Here is a 13,161-nt window from a genome sequence, read left to right as displayed (position 1 = left end):
TTGATACAAGGATCTTGGACAATAAACCGAGGTTCAGTGTGCTACAGACTGTGTATGTTAAACAGTTGGAAATCTAAAAAAAAAAGGATAATGCTGCTGTCCTGGCAGAATTTCCCTCATTGCACACTACATGGCATTGCCCATCTTCATAGTTCAATTAGGTTCAGAAGAGTAGGATGTAGAATTTCATTTCAAAACCCAGAAGCTGTGATTACCTAGGAACCCTTGGTTTGACTACAATACTTCAATGATAAACCTGTTCATAGGTTCTTCAGGCTTTCCAACTCTTTTCTGAAGGGAGACAACTCTTATTAAATGCTGTATTTATCAGACCACAATATAAAAATAGATACCTATGTATTTCAGAAAGCTATGAAGGGCCTCTTAGAAGAAAATTTCAACTCGAGTACAGAGTTTGTGTTACGTGATCCGTGTCTGTTTGGTGATTATCGTACAGCCTTAGAGGAAAGTGAACCACGGTTATATGAAGATGTGCAAGATTATGATGCTAGTAAAGCATTGTTTCAAGAGGTGGGTACTTTACTAATTTTTAGAATTTGTCATTTGGCAACCAACTACATAGAAGAGTAGGACGTAAAACTCCATTCAATTCATTTCATTTCATTTCCAACCAACTACATAGCCTGAGATATTAGCTTTGCTGAAAGCGAACGTTAACTTGTAAGATAACTACCAACCAACCAATTTTAGATATTCTCCATTGGAGCATTTTTTAACGAAGTCTAAAAACACAGTTAAAACTGAACGATATTAAGAAAATATTTAGAAAACCAAGCCATTTGCAAATTGTTATGAGCAGATGAAATCCATGAATAAAATGGATTGCTCCCTCTATTGACATTAATGTAGAACTGGAAATAAAGAATGGTAAGCTTTACAAAAGAATGCAGGAAGAATGAAAAGAATTTGGGGAAGACATAAGCATCGCATTTCTCTATTTCAGATTCTAGAAGAATATAATGAAAGTCATACACCAATGAATCTAGTTTTGTTTGACGATGCCCTGGAACATTTAACTCGAATCCATCGTGTTTTACGTATGGATCGTGGCCACTCTCTATTGGTTGGTGTAGGAGGAAGTGGTAAACAATCTCTATGTCGATTGGCTAGTTTTACTGCTGGATGTGAAGTGTTTGAGATCACGTTAAGTCGAGGTTACAGCGAGTCGTCGTTCAGAGATGATCTCAAAGTTTTATACAACATGCTGGGAACAGAAAATAAAAAAGTTTCATTTTTATTCACGGATCAGCATGTTGTTGAAGAAGGTAGGAATACAAATAATTTTTTTTTTAATTTTTTACAATTGAATGAAAAAAAGCTTATGAAAATATCTAAGGAACTTAAAATATAAATGAAATTCAAAAAATTTCGTAAAAGACAAGTAAAAATTTCAAAAGATTGTCATACATGCAAGTGTCTAAAAATCCTAATGGTGCAGTCTGGGTTATCATCTGAAAGAGCAAACAAGATATACCACAGTCAGCCATGAGTATTTTACTCCAATTTATCATTGGTTTCAATAATTTCAAATTTGATTCTGTGAATTTGCAGGATTCCTGGAATTGATTAACAACATGTTAACATCTGGAATGGTACCAGCTTTGTATGCTGATGATGAAAAAGAGGGAATTATTAGTGGAGTAAGTCCATTTCTTATCAGAATTATCAATTTGCTGATTATTGAGACGGGGGCTCTGATGGCACAAGTTCTTTCATTAACCAAAATCATTCTGATGGGACAATAGACTGAGGTCCTATGTTCTTGAGACTGTGTCCTGTACCCTTGTACAGTTTCAAATAGAAATATAGTAGGCTTATACGACTGTCCTAGCAAAACATTCCTCAATGGAAACAGTTTGTGCATTCAGGTTTAGAAAAATAAGATATAGAATATTTTATTTGACCCTATTCATATTCTTTAAGTAATAAATTATTGTTAATAAAAAATACGTTGATATCCTTTGTGTATTGTAGATACGAGATGAAGCTATCAAGAATGGAGCCGCCCACGCTAGAGAAAGTATCTGGCAATATTTCGTTAATAAATGTGCCAATAACCTACATGTTGTCATGGCGATGTCACCTGTAGGCGATACACTACGAACTAGATGTCGTAACTTTCCTGGTAAGATTAGAAGATAATTTTGGGATAGAAAGATAATGTTGAAGTTTTTTCATTCAGTGAGAAGAATAATAATTATATTTTTCTTGTCTTTTACTCATTCTAGGCAAGAGAAAATATTGAAAGTTGGAAACAATTTGAGAAATCAAATTATGAATGCTATAATTGAAAGAGCCTAAAGAAGATAGCTTTTTTATGAGATAAATATGTATATTGTTTTATCACCAATGTGTATATATTTGTAGGTATGGTGAACAATGCTAGTATTGACTGGTTTTTCCCGTGGCCAGAACAGGCTCTGTATGCTGTAGCTAGTGTCTTTATATCACCTGAGGTATCATCTAATCTATCAATTCTTCAACCCTGTGTAGATGCCATTTTCGAATGCATCATATATTTTTTTTGCCTTGAGATGATTCAAATGTATCTTTGATACTTGGTTATTAGTATAATTACTTAGATTTCTTTTTATCATATTGTAGCCTTTTTAATGTATCTGTTCATGTATTTTTCACGCGTGTTTTTTTATTTCAGAATAATCTGATACCTGACGAACATCGTGAAAATCTGGTCACTCATATCGTCCTGGTTCATACCAGCGTCGGCCATTACAGTAAAATGTTTCTGCAGCGATTGAGACGTAACAACTACGTCACACCCAAAAACTACTTGGATTTCATTAATACTTATCTCAAATTACTGGAAGAGAAAGATCAATATATTCTTTCACAGGTTTGTAGACTTGATTTTCCAGATCTATTAGAAGATTTGATTGTACTTTATTCCCATGATGCACCTTTCTGATCTTTAGTGAATTTTCCGATTCTGTGAATTTAAAACAGTAGGCCTTAGACACACTATACAGAAAAACTATTCAAAATAGAACTGCAAATGCTTTGAAAACACGATGGTACAATCAAGGAAATGGGATGAAATGTAATTCAAAGCCTACTTGTGCATTATACTTGCCATTTAATAGTGTATTTAATATTATCATTTATTTTCAGTGTGAACGTTTAGCAGGTGGTTTATCAAAGATTGCAGATGCCTCCGACATGTTGGCGGTTCTCAGTGATAAACTTGCTGTCCAGGAGGTAGCGGTACGGGAGAAAACAGCAGCCTGTCAGGAACTCTTGGAAGAAATTGCTATCGGTACCAAACAAGCCACGGAGAAGAAAGAAATGGCCCAGAAAAAAGGGAAAGAAATTGAGGAACAGAATAAGATTATTGTTGTAGAAAAGGTAGACATAGTTTGTTTTTGTTTCCAAATGGAGAATTTTTAGAGAATTTTTGTAATCTATAAATTTAGAAACTTTGAGCAGCATTGAATAATTTGGATTTTTGTTTGCATTAAAAATGTAAGCAAGAAATTAAACATTAGTAGGTGTTAAGTTAAACAGAAGCATATACAGTATATTTGTGAATATAATGCGCACCAGTTTCTCCCTTCTCAGAAAGTAATTGTTATAGCCTCTATTGATTGACAATCTGATCTGTAGATTATTATGAAACTGGTCAGAGGCACTATGTGCACATAAACACACACAGATCAAGGCATTCCCAACCAATTACAAGTCCTTTAACTCTTGTTATGTTTTGAAATCCAAGGCATAATCTCTACGTATGTTACATATCTTTGTGATTACAGAAAGAGGCAGAAGATGCTCTAGCTGAGGCATTGCCAGCTTTAGAAATGGCCAGAATAGCTCTAGAAGATTTAGAGAAATCAGACGTCACTGAAATCAGGTTGGTTTAAAATTTTCTGTCTTTTCTGACTTAAAGTTTGGAGAGTATTTAAAAAGAAAAATTATTGTGATCAAAAAAGAGTGGCTCAGCTTCAGGTATTCCATTGATGAGAAGTTGAAGACCATTCTTCTTACAATGTTATCTTTAATAGTCTTATTATATAATGGAACACAATATCATTTTATACTACTCCTGGGTTTTATTGTAACTTATTTTATTGACAACTTTTCAAAATTTTTTGTAAGTAAAACTTGTGTTCTGCTATTTCATTGATCTCTAGACCAAAATGTCCCCTAGAACCATTGAAGAATTTATTGATATACCTATGTTTTTCTTGTCAGGTCGTTTGCGAAGCCGCCTAAAGCGGTACAGACAGTCTGTGAGTGTATCGTTGTTATGAGAGGTATTCGAGAAGTCTCGTGGAAATCAGCCAAGGGTATGATGTCGGAGGCGAACTTTTTAAAATCGCTGACTGAAATGGACGTAGATGGAATTACACCTAAACAAACTGCTGCTGTTAAAGGTAAAATATAAAAATTAATCAATATGCAAAAGAGAAATCTAAACCCTTCGTCTGTATTGTGGTTTCGCTTGGGCACAGGGACATTACAGAATATTCGGACAGGTTTTGATAGATTCATTAATAGTTCAGCCTGATTTAAAAAGATACCAACAGTTGTGCCAAATTTTGTGCTTAACTCACTTAAAAAATGACATTTATGTCTTGTCATAACCATATCGAAATCACATCCATAAACCAATTAGTTACAATCAGAACCGCAAGACGAAACCCAAAATCCCAACAGCATATTGGCAAAACATTGGTAGCAGCTAATCTATTCACATGAGGAAGTATATCAATCAATAATGAAGTAAAGATTTCATAATGAAAACTGGTATTAGGTGTCCAGAAGAGTAAGTAAGAATACCCTGCCTGGCAACACATGCATCATCTTTGCTCTGGTCTGAGGAACTAGTTGGGCTAATATTGATAATGTCTGTTTGTAGGTTTATTAAAAGAAATGGACACTACCCCAGCTGATATGAAGGCTGTCAGTCGAGCTGGTGCAGGTCTGTTGAAGTTTGTGGAGGCTGTTATGGGATACTGTTCAGTGGCCAGAGAAATCAAGCCTAAGAGAGAAAAGGTCAGTAGAAGGAATTCTCAAAATTTTGATATAATCTGTTGATTTTTCAACCTGGTTTCACCTTGTAAGTGCAGGTCGAGGAGTTGACATTGGAATGCACAGTTGCTTGAATGTCACCTTTGGATTTTAACCTGGTTTCACTGTGTCAGTAATGCAGGTCAAAGAATTATAACTTCATTAGACTTTTAATCTTTATTCTCTAAGATATTCTAAGTTTAGTTTTAAAGAAACATTGAATAAAACTTTAACCAGTGATTATTGTTCTATAAAGCTGTGTCTATATATTGTACTCACAATTGTCTGTATATCATAATTCAGGTGGCTAAACTAGAAAGATCCTACCATCAAGCTAAACGAGACTTGGATAAAATCACCAAAGAAATCAGTGCCCTGGAATCAGAGCTGTCCAAACTGAACCAGAAATACGAGGAGGCCATGTCTGAGAAGAAAGCTCTACAAGAAGAGGCGGAGATTATGGAACGTCGATTACGAGCTGCCGATAAACTCATTTCTGGTCTGGGGTCTGAAAATGTCAGGTGGGTTAAAAGTTTATAAACCATTTTTTTTCACGAGTTTTTCTATGCTATTCTGAATTAGGTCATCTATTTGACATCGATTTTAGTCATTGACCAATCAGATAAAGTGAATATTAACACTTTGAACACTGAGTGTAAATAAAATAAAATATCATATACACTGAACCTCAAGTAATATAACTTACAGCGTATGATGTTGTGGGTCATTTGGTAATGAGATATGTATAACCTAATTTGGTTAAGATCAACATAAGTTTTTGTGAATAAGACTAAAGATTATTTTTGCTGTAACAGTTTCATTTTCACAATCTGATAACTTACAATAATAATCTTTCCCTTACAGATGGACACAAGATTTAGAGGAATTGAAAAATAAACGAGTGCGTCTGTTGGGAGATTGTCTGTTAAATTCTGCTTTCCTTAGTTACGTGGGTGCATTCAGTTGGGAATTCCGTAACGACCTAGTTTATCAAGAATGGAAGAATGATTTAAAAGAGCGGGAAATTCCACTCAGCGATCCGTTTAAGTTGGAAGATTTGTTGACCAATGATGTAGAGATCAGTAAATGGACGTCTGAAGGTTTGCCACCAGATGATTTGTCCATCCAGAACGGTATTTTAACAACTCGTGCCAGTCGCTTCCCAATGTGTATCGACCCCCAGCAACAGGCTTTAAAATGGATTAAAAAGAAAGAAGAAGCTAATAATTTGAAAGTGAGTGCTTTATTTCTTTTTGTTTGAGCCAGCTTTCGCTGTAGACATGTGGGATTTTGTTTTGCTTCAAACATCACCTTTCATATTACATTGTTTAAATCTGGCAACTCTGTGATCTGTGATTGGACCCAATGTTGATGAAGGACATCATTTGATATTTAAGGTTTCGATGTGCGATATTGGCCCTCGACTCAAAAACAAAAAGTACTAATATTGATTGATTGATGTTATTAAAGTGATATTATTAACCAATCAAATTTCTATTCTGTCAGAAACATGATAGCTAGCCTACTCTGATTGGTTAAAATTATTATCTCTATAACAATCAGATTTATAGAATGAACAAAATACCATAAGTTTAAATTTAATATTGGTGACAAAATGATATCTTGTTATTGTAGGTGTGTACATTTAATGATCCTGATTTCCTAAAACAACTAGAATTGGCTATAAAATATGGATTTCCCTTCCTATTTCAAGATGTAGATGAATATATAGACCCTGTTATTGATAACGTACTGGAGAGAAATATTAAAGGTAGGGTCTAGATTTGATTCAAAAGAGGTTTTCTAATCTTTGTATATCAGGTACACCTCCATTTACACTATTCTAATTTTGTACGTGTATCAGTCCTGGCTTCTTTTTAACCTTTAATTGATATTGGTCTGTTGTATTAAGAGATTCAAAACATGCTTTTTTAGCCTGTGTTTTATCTTACGCCATTCTGATTTCCTTTCAATGTTAGCCCAAGATATCATCATACTTGCCATGTCTGGTTCTAGTAATTTCATTAAGCTTCATTTCTTTATCCTTTTGATATGATTAATTATATATTCTGAATGTGTATTGCAGGAGGTCAAGGTCGTGAGTTTGTTATGTTAGGTGATAAAGAAGTAGATTATGATCCTAATTTCCGTCTGTATCTCAACACCAAACTAGCCAACCCTAAATACGGTCCGAACGTCTTCGGTAAATCTATGGTCATCAACTATACTGTTACACTTAAGGTAAAGATAACGATGATTTGATAAATAGTTTACACTCAAATGAAATGAAATACAAAATTATGTTCACATTTTCTGCAGATGTTCAGGCTAATGAAGATTGGCAGCACCATGCAGTGTGCAATGAGGGAAATTTGGCCATGATAGCAGTATAAGTCTATGTTTCTTGATTTCCAACTCTCAGCACACAGGACCTCTTTTTAATGTCACATCCGAACGACTAGGCGTTTGTTCCATGCCTACCCCTCTTACCTGTATCATTGACGGAAGGAAACTGGGTTTGAAAGGTAAGACTCAAAGCAGATGTGGATTTTTCACTTAATTACGTAAATAATTTAGTTTATTTTCTAATCCTAGGGTCTAGAAGATCAGTTATTGAGTGTGATTGTTAAATATGAACGTAAAGAGTTAGAGGAACAGAGAGAAAGATTAATCCAAGAAACAAGCGTTAATAAACGATTGTTGAAAGATCTAGAAGATTCATTGTTACGAGAATTGGCCACGTCTCAGGGAAATATGTTAGATAATGTAGAGTTGGTGGAAACTTTAGAAGAAACTAAAACTAAGGCTTCAGAGGTGAGATATTTTACTGGTTTATAGTTTATATAAGACTTGAGGGAGTTATGCTATAGTCTCATAATGGGGAGTAGGAAGTTACCTCGTAAGATTAGGAATCAGTGACAAAGCTAAGATAAAAACTGATTTCAATTAATGTGATTAGAAGAAATTGTCAAGACAGTCTTGCTAGCGACATCTGTCTCAGAATCAGTCTTCAGTATAATAGAACCAAAAATCTGCCACAGAGTTCAATAGACCGAAAGATCAATAAACATTATTTTTTTTCCCCAGGTGTCAATTAAATTGAAACAAGGAGCCGAAACGGCCATCGATATCGAGAAACTTCGTGATGGATATCGACCTGCAGCTAAGCGTGGAGCCATCTTGTTTTTCGTCTTGGCGGAAATGTCGCTTGTCAACACAATGTACCAGTATTCCTTGGCATCGTATCTCGATGTTTTTGAGTTTTCATTAAAGAAGAGTTTACCGGACTCAATTCTCCACAAACGTCTACGTAACATCATGGAGACATTAACTCATAATGTTTATAATTACGGTTGTACTGGTAAGTAGGTTTACATTTCACGAGGGTTTATAAAATTTCAAATTTAAGTTCGCAATGGAACCTAGGGATGTGACTGGCTCACCAAATTACATGATATTGGTATATCTGATGAACATTATAGAGTTTAGATTTCATACAATTTATCAAAAGTTCAGATTTGAAATTTGCAAGGACAGGAAGATGCTATGAGGAATGGCATCTCAGCAGTTTTTACCATCAATCAAATGGTTTTGGGCTTTGCTCCCAAAGAATTAAGTTAATCCTCCAAAAATTGGTATAAGCACCAAGTGAAATATTAACTATTTGGAAAGGGATGCCAATTTTACATGCCTACATCACTAAATATGGTTTGTGATCCACTTTCTTTGGATTTGAACTAACTGTGTTATGAATCCAGATTTGAAACGTTTAATCTGTTTTATTTACAGGTATATTTGAGAAACATAAATTACTTTTCTCACTGCAAATTACCATCAAACTAGAACAAGATCAGAGCCATCTTGGTCAGGAGGAGTTAGATTTCTTTATCAAGGTGAGTTTCTTTCTAGGATTGTAAGTTTATTTTTTAATGTTCTTGTGATCGAGGCTTTGGTGTATTGTATCTGCTATTTAGTTTATAATTCAATTTCAAAAAGGCTGGAATCCAATGTACGCAATATAAACTTACATAAAATAGGGTTTTTCAGACAAATATGATTTGATCCTCCTGATGAATTTTAAATTTTTAAGGGGTCGTTTTGATTCACATCATTGAATGTGATACCTGAAGCCGAGCAATATCCTATTGCTTAATACCATTTGAGGAAATTAAAAAAACTTTTATACGAGTAACAAAAAATAACATGGTACATGAACCAACTATGTATATTTCAAGTTTAAATCAAAAGTTGATCTCTATCATTGTAAATTTCAGGGTAATATTGCACTAGAAAAAAGCAAGCGTAAGAAACCGTTTGGTTGGCTGCCGGATGAGGGGTGGGAGGACTGCACTCGCTTGGCCACAGAATTCTCAGATAAATTTGGAACATTACTTGACGACATTGAGAAGAATGAAAACGCCTGGAAAGAGGTATGTTTTGATTTTATTTTATTATTACACCAATTTTTGTCTGGAAATTGTTTTATACAGATATATTTTGGTCTAGATATTTTGTAGTTGTTTTGAATTGGTAGATTTTTAAGATACAGAACAGTAGGACATTAAATTTTTTATAAGCTCAATGAAGTGTAGAATATTTGAGTATATATGAGAGTTCTAAGACTAACTTTAAAAAGACTCATACCAGCTCTTCCAGTTTTCACACTTTTGCCAGTGTTGCTGCAAAGTCTGGATGTAGCTAACTTTTCCTTTAATTTTGAATTGTTATTTTCCAGTGGTACGATCATGATACACCAGAATCTCAACCGTTTCCGGGTAGATATGAACAATCTCTAGCAGCGTTTCAACGATTAATGTTGTTACGATGTTTCCGTGTTGATCGTATTTACCGAGCGGTTACCGAGTATATCACCAGCGTGATGGGAGAGAAGTATGTAACGCCACCTATTATTAGTTTTGAGGCGATATTTGAACAGAGTACACCGATGTCTCCGATAGTGTTTATTTTGAGTCCTGGGTCGGATCCTGCTAGTGATCTGATGAAACTGGCAGAAAGACTGGAGTTCGGAACCAATAAGTTGAAATATTTATCCATGGGGCAAGGACAAGAGCAGGTAATTAAAGATTCATATTTCTAAGGGTTTCATTTTAGATTATTTTGAGAATTGCTAGATATAGGAGTAATGGAATTTCAACCCCCTTGTCTGACAGTTGTTATCCAATTACTGTACAGTATTGCCTAATATTTGATGGTAGTTAAGATTTTGAGAATTGCTAGATATAGGAGTAATATTTTTAACATGGTATTTCAACCCCCTTGTCTGACAGTTGATGGGCCAAATTAGATTTCAGGGAATACTTATTTCAGGACTGGTGCCATGGCTATATACAGTATAATATATAACAATTATAACATACAGTGTATGTTTGTATGTGTCTTTTCAACTAAAATCATACTTATGACTAACTAATTTTCACACAATTCTCTGTGACCTAGGCCAGTGCTTTCATTGAGACTCGTCTCAATACACCTTAACACAAAAATTCAATCATTAAATTTAACAATGAATTAAGTTTAGTTATCCAATTACTGTACAGTATTGCCTAATATTTGATGGTAGTTAAGATTTTGAGATTTAAATCCCTGAGAGAAGATTTTATATTACTTTGTGTTCTGACGGATCAAATCATTCATTCGAGATTTGACTAAGTCCTGTCACTTCCTCGCTGGTCCTGATGAGGATTGTATATCTAAAACATGTGTCAGTATATATGAGCTCTTGTTATTTCTATTTCATCTTATATTACAGGTTGCCCTTCAACTTTTAGAAACAGCCATAGCTAGAGGACAGTGGTTGATGTTACAAAACTGTCATTTATTAGTCAACTGGTTGCTAGAGTTAGAAAAACATCTTGAAAAACTCAACAAACCACATCCTGACTTCCGACTGTGGTTGACGACAGATCCCACACCAAGATTCCCTATCGGTATACTTCAGCGTTCTCTAAAAGTCGTTACTGAACCTCCCAACGGCTTGAAACTCAATCTACGAAGCACGTATCACAAGATTCCCGCAACAGCGCTATCAGAATGTCCACATCCAGCCTTCAGCTCATTAATATTCGTACTAGCGTTCTTCCACGCTGTGGTACAGGAACGAAGAAAGTATGGTAAAATAGGCTGGAATGTATCGTATGATTTTAACGAGTCTGATTTCCGTGTGTGTATGCAGATATTAAATACCTACCTGACCAAGTCTACTGATCAGGGTGATAGTAAAATACCCTGGGCCAGTTTAAAATATCTAATTGGAGAGGTGAGTGAGATATAGTTATACATTGTATTACAATTAGTCAAGTGACCATCACTACATGTAGGCCTAACAATGCTAACATGATAAACAGAAGTAGGCCTAGATTTGATAACATTTGAATACATGTACTTACAATCATACTTATTTTGAGTTTACCATTAATTACTAATCATATGCCCTTTATTAATTACATTTTTAAATGCTAGCAATTTCTCTAGCCAATCAATATTAAAATACTTCAACAAAGGAAAATTAGACATATTTGCTTAATTTTTGGGATAAAACAACAATACCCATCCCAAAAAGATATCTAAATTTCAATACAACTTGAATGGAAATTTTTTGTACACTAAAAATATAATATTTTTCTGTGTCCAGGTCATGTATGGTGGACGAGCTATTGATGATTTTGACAGACGTGTTTTAAGGACGTACATGGATGAGTATATGGGAGATTTTATATTTGATACGTTTCAACCTTTCCATTTCTACCATAATGAAGAGGTTGATTATAAAATACCAGAGCCTGGACCTCGTGATAATTATATTGGTAGGTCTGAGTTTTATACGCCAACATTTTATTTAGAACAAGACATGGGATATTTCATTTTGCATAAATATATAATAGCAAAAATTTTAGTTTAGATTCTTTCTTTGGCTTGGTCCAAATGTGTCAAATGTGGTTTTGTTCTGATCTGATTTGGATGATACTTTGATCATGTAAATAGCTTATGTCATAAACAAATAAGAGTTATTGCCCTTGACTTGGCCAAATATGTCAGAATTGGTAAATTTGGAGTTATCGCTTAGACTAAGGTAAACATATTTTTTTTCTTTTGCAGATTTCCTGGAATCGCTGCCTCTATCTAACACACCGGAAGTATTTGGTTTACATCCTAATGCCGAGATAGGGTACTATACACAGGCTGCTAGAGATATGTGGTCTCATTTAGTCGAACTACAACCTCAAACTGGTAGGCCAATTTCTATTCTTCGATAAAAATATTATGATTGCTCCATTTTTGTGAAAAGGTTTGCTTTGAGGGGGGTCTGAGCTCAGTCGATTAGAACATTAGAGTCTTAAAGTGATGTCCATAGCTTAAACTGGTCGTGGAGTCTACATAAATGCAGTGATTTGGTTGAATTATGTGTTAGAGACGAGGGCTATGATTGGTCGTATTTGCTGGTGTACAATCCAATCAGATGGCTTCATTTACAAATCTCTATGATACAAGAAAGGTGACTATCAGTCAAGGTATAAGACACAGTTCGTAATAGCGTGACATTGTGAAGATGAAGTACATATGTATATATAAGATATTTAAAACGTATTATTATATTCCAGGTGAAAGTGGAGGTGGAATAAGTCGTGAAGAGTTCATCGATAAAATCGCAACAGACGTGCTCAACAAACTACCCGAGGAATTTGACCTAGATAAAATACGTAAAAAGTTTGGTATCGATATTTCTCCCACAACGGTTGTGTTGTTACAAGAATTAGAGCGATTCGATAAACTTATTATCAGAATGAGAAGATCGTTAACTACGTTGCAACGAGTAAGTTTTTCACCCTTTACATCCTCTAGAGGGCTAAAATTTAATTAGTGTGTTATCCTTTACATCCTCTGGCATGGCTTAGACCCCTTCTAGATTGGCTAACATGTAATAAGTGTTACTCTGTTCACTCTCTAGATAAGCTTGAAGTGAGTCAGTGTGCCCTTTACACCTTCTAGATTGGCTTATATTGGTTTGTGCTTTAAAATGGTATGTGTCAGACAGACGAAAGTTTATTTAATTTAAAAGATGTTGTTATAAAAAATGTGAATTTTCAACTCAGT

At 34.7% G+C, this 13,161-nt stretch overlaps 1 protein-coding gene across 1 annotated transcript in view; it reads left to right on the top strand.

Moving 5' to 3' along the window:
* Positions 1 to 13,161, top strand: part of LOTGIDRAFT_122204 (hypothetical protein) — a gene marked incomplete at both ends in the record, with an annotated part of 38,188 nt that overhangs the window by 23,289 nt on the left and 1,738 nt on the right. Inside the window, 23 exons of the mRNA XM_009059446.1 lie at positions 371 to 531; positions 965 to 1,286; positions 1,573 to 1,661; positions 1,996 to 2,146; positions 2,389 to 2,477; positions 2,678 to 2,875; positions 3,151 to 3,384; positions 3,792 to 3,889; positions 4,231 to 4,412; positions 4,898 to 5,034; positions 5,353 to 5,581; positions 5,925 to 6,283; positions 6,685 to 6,820; positions 7,136 to 7,290; positions 7,645 to 7,863; positions 8,137 to 8,410; positions 8,839 to 8,942; positions 9,324 to 9,479; positions 9,785 to 10,123; positions 10,820 to 11,326; positions 11,702 to 11,873; positions 12,166 to 12,297; positions 12,669 to 12,880. Of these exons, the coding sequence (XP_009057694.1) occupies positions 371 to 531; positions 965 to 1,286; positions 1,573 to 1,661; positions 1,996 to 2,146; positions 2,389 to 2,477; positions 2,678 to 2,875; positions 3,151 to 3,384; positions 3,792 to 3,889; positions 4,231 to 4,412; positions 4,898 to 5,034; positions 5,353 to 5,581; positions 5,925 to 6,283; positions 6,685 to 6,820; positions 7,136 to 7,290; positions 7,645 to 7,863; positions 8,137 to 8,410; positions 8,839 to 8,942; positions 9,324 to 9,479; positions 9,785 to 10,123; positions 10,820 to 11,326; positions 11,702 to 11,873; positions 12,166 to 12,297; positions 12,669 to 12,880 (4,655 nt within the window). The remainder of the gene's footprint in view (positions 1 to 370; positions 532 to 964; positions 1,287 to 1,572; positions 1,662 to 1,995; positions 2,147 to 2,388; positions 2,478 to 2,677; positions 2,876 to 3,150; positions 3,385 to 3,791; positions 3,890 to 4,230; positions 4,413 to 4,897; positions 5,035 to 5,352; positions 5,582 to 5,924; positions 6,284 to 6,684; positions 6,821 to 7,135; positions 7,291 to 7,644; positions 7,864 to 8,136; positions 8,411 to 8,838; positions 8,943 to 9,323; positions 9,480 to 9,784; positions 10,124 to 10,819; positions 11,327 to 11,701; positions 11,874 to 12,165; positions 12,298 to 12,668; positions 12,881 to 13,161) is intronic.

Source organism: Lottia gigantea (assembly GCF_000327385.1).
Source record: "Lottia gigantea unplaced genomic scaffold LOTGIsca_39, whole genome shotgun sequence".
NCBI lineage: Eukaryota > Metazoa > Mollusca > Gastropoda > Lottiidae > Lottia > Lottia gigantea.
The sequence above is the reverse complement of the archived record's forward strand: the minus strand, read 5'-3'. Positions and strand labels throughout refer to the sequence as shown.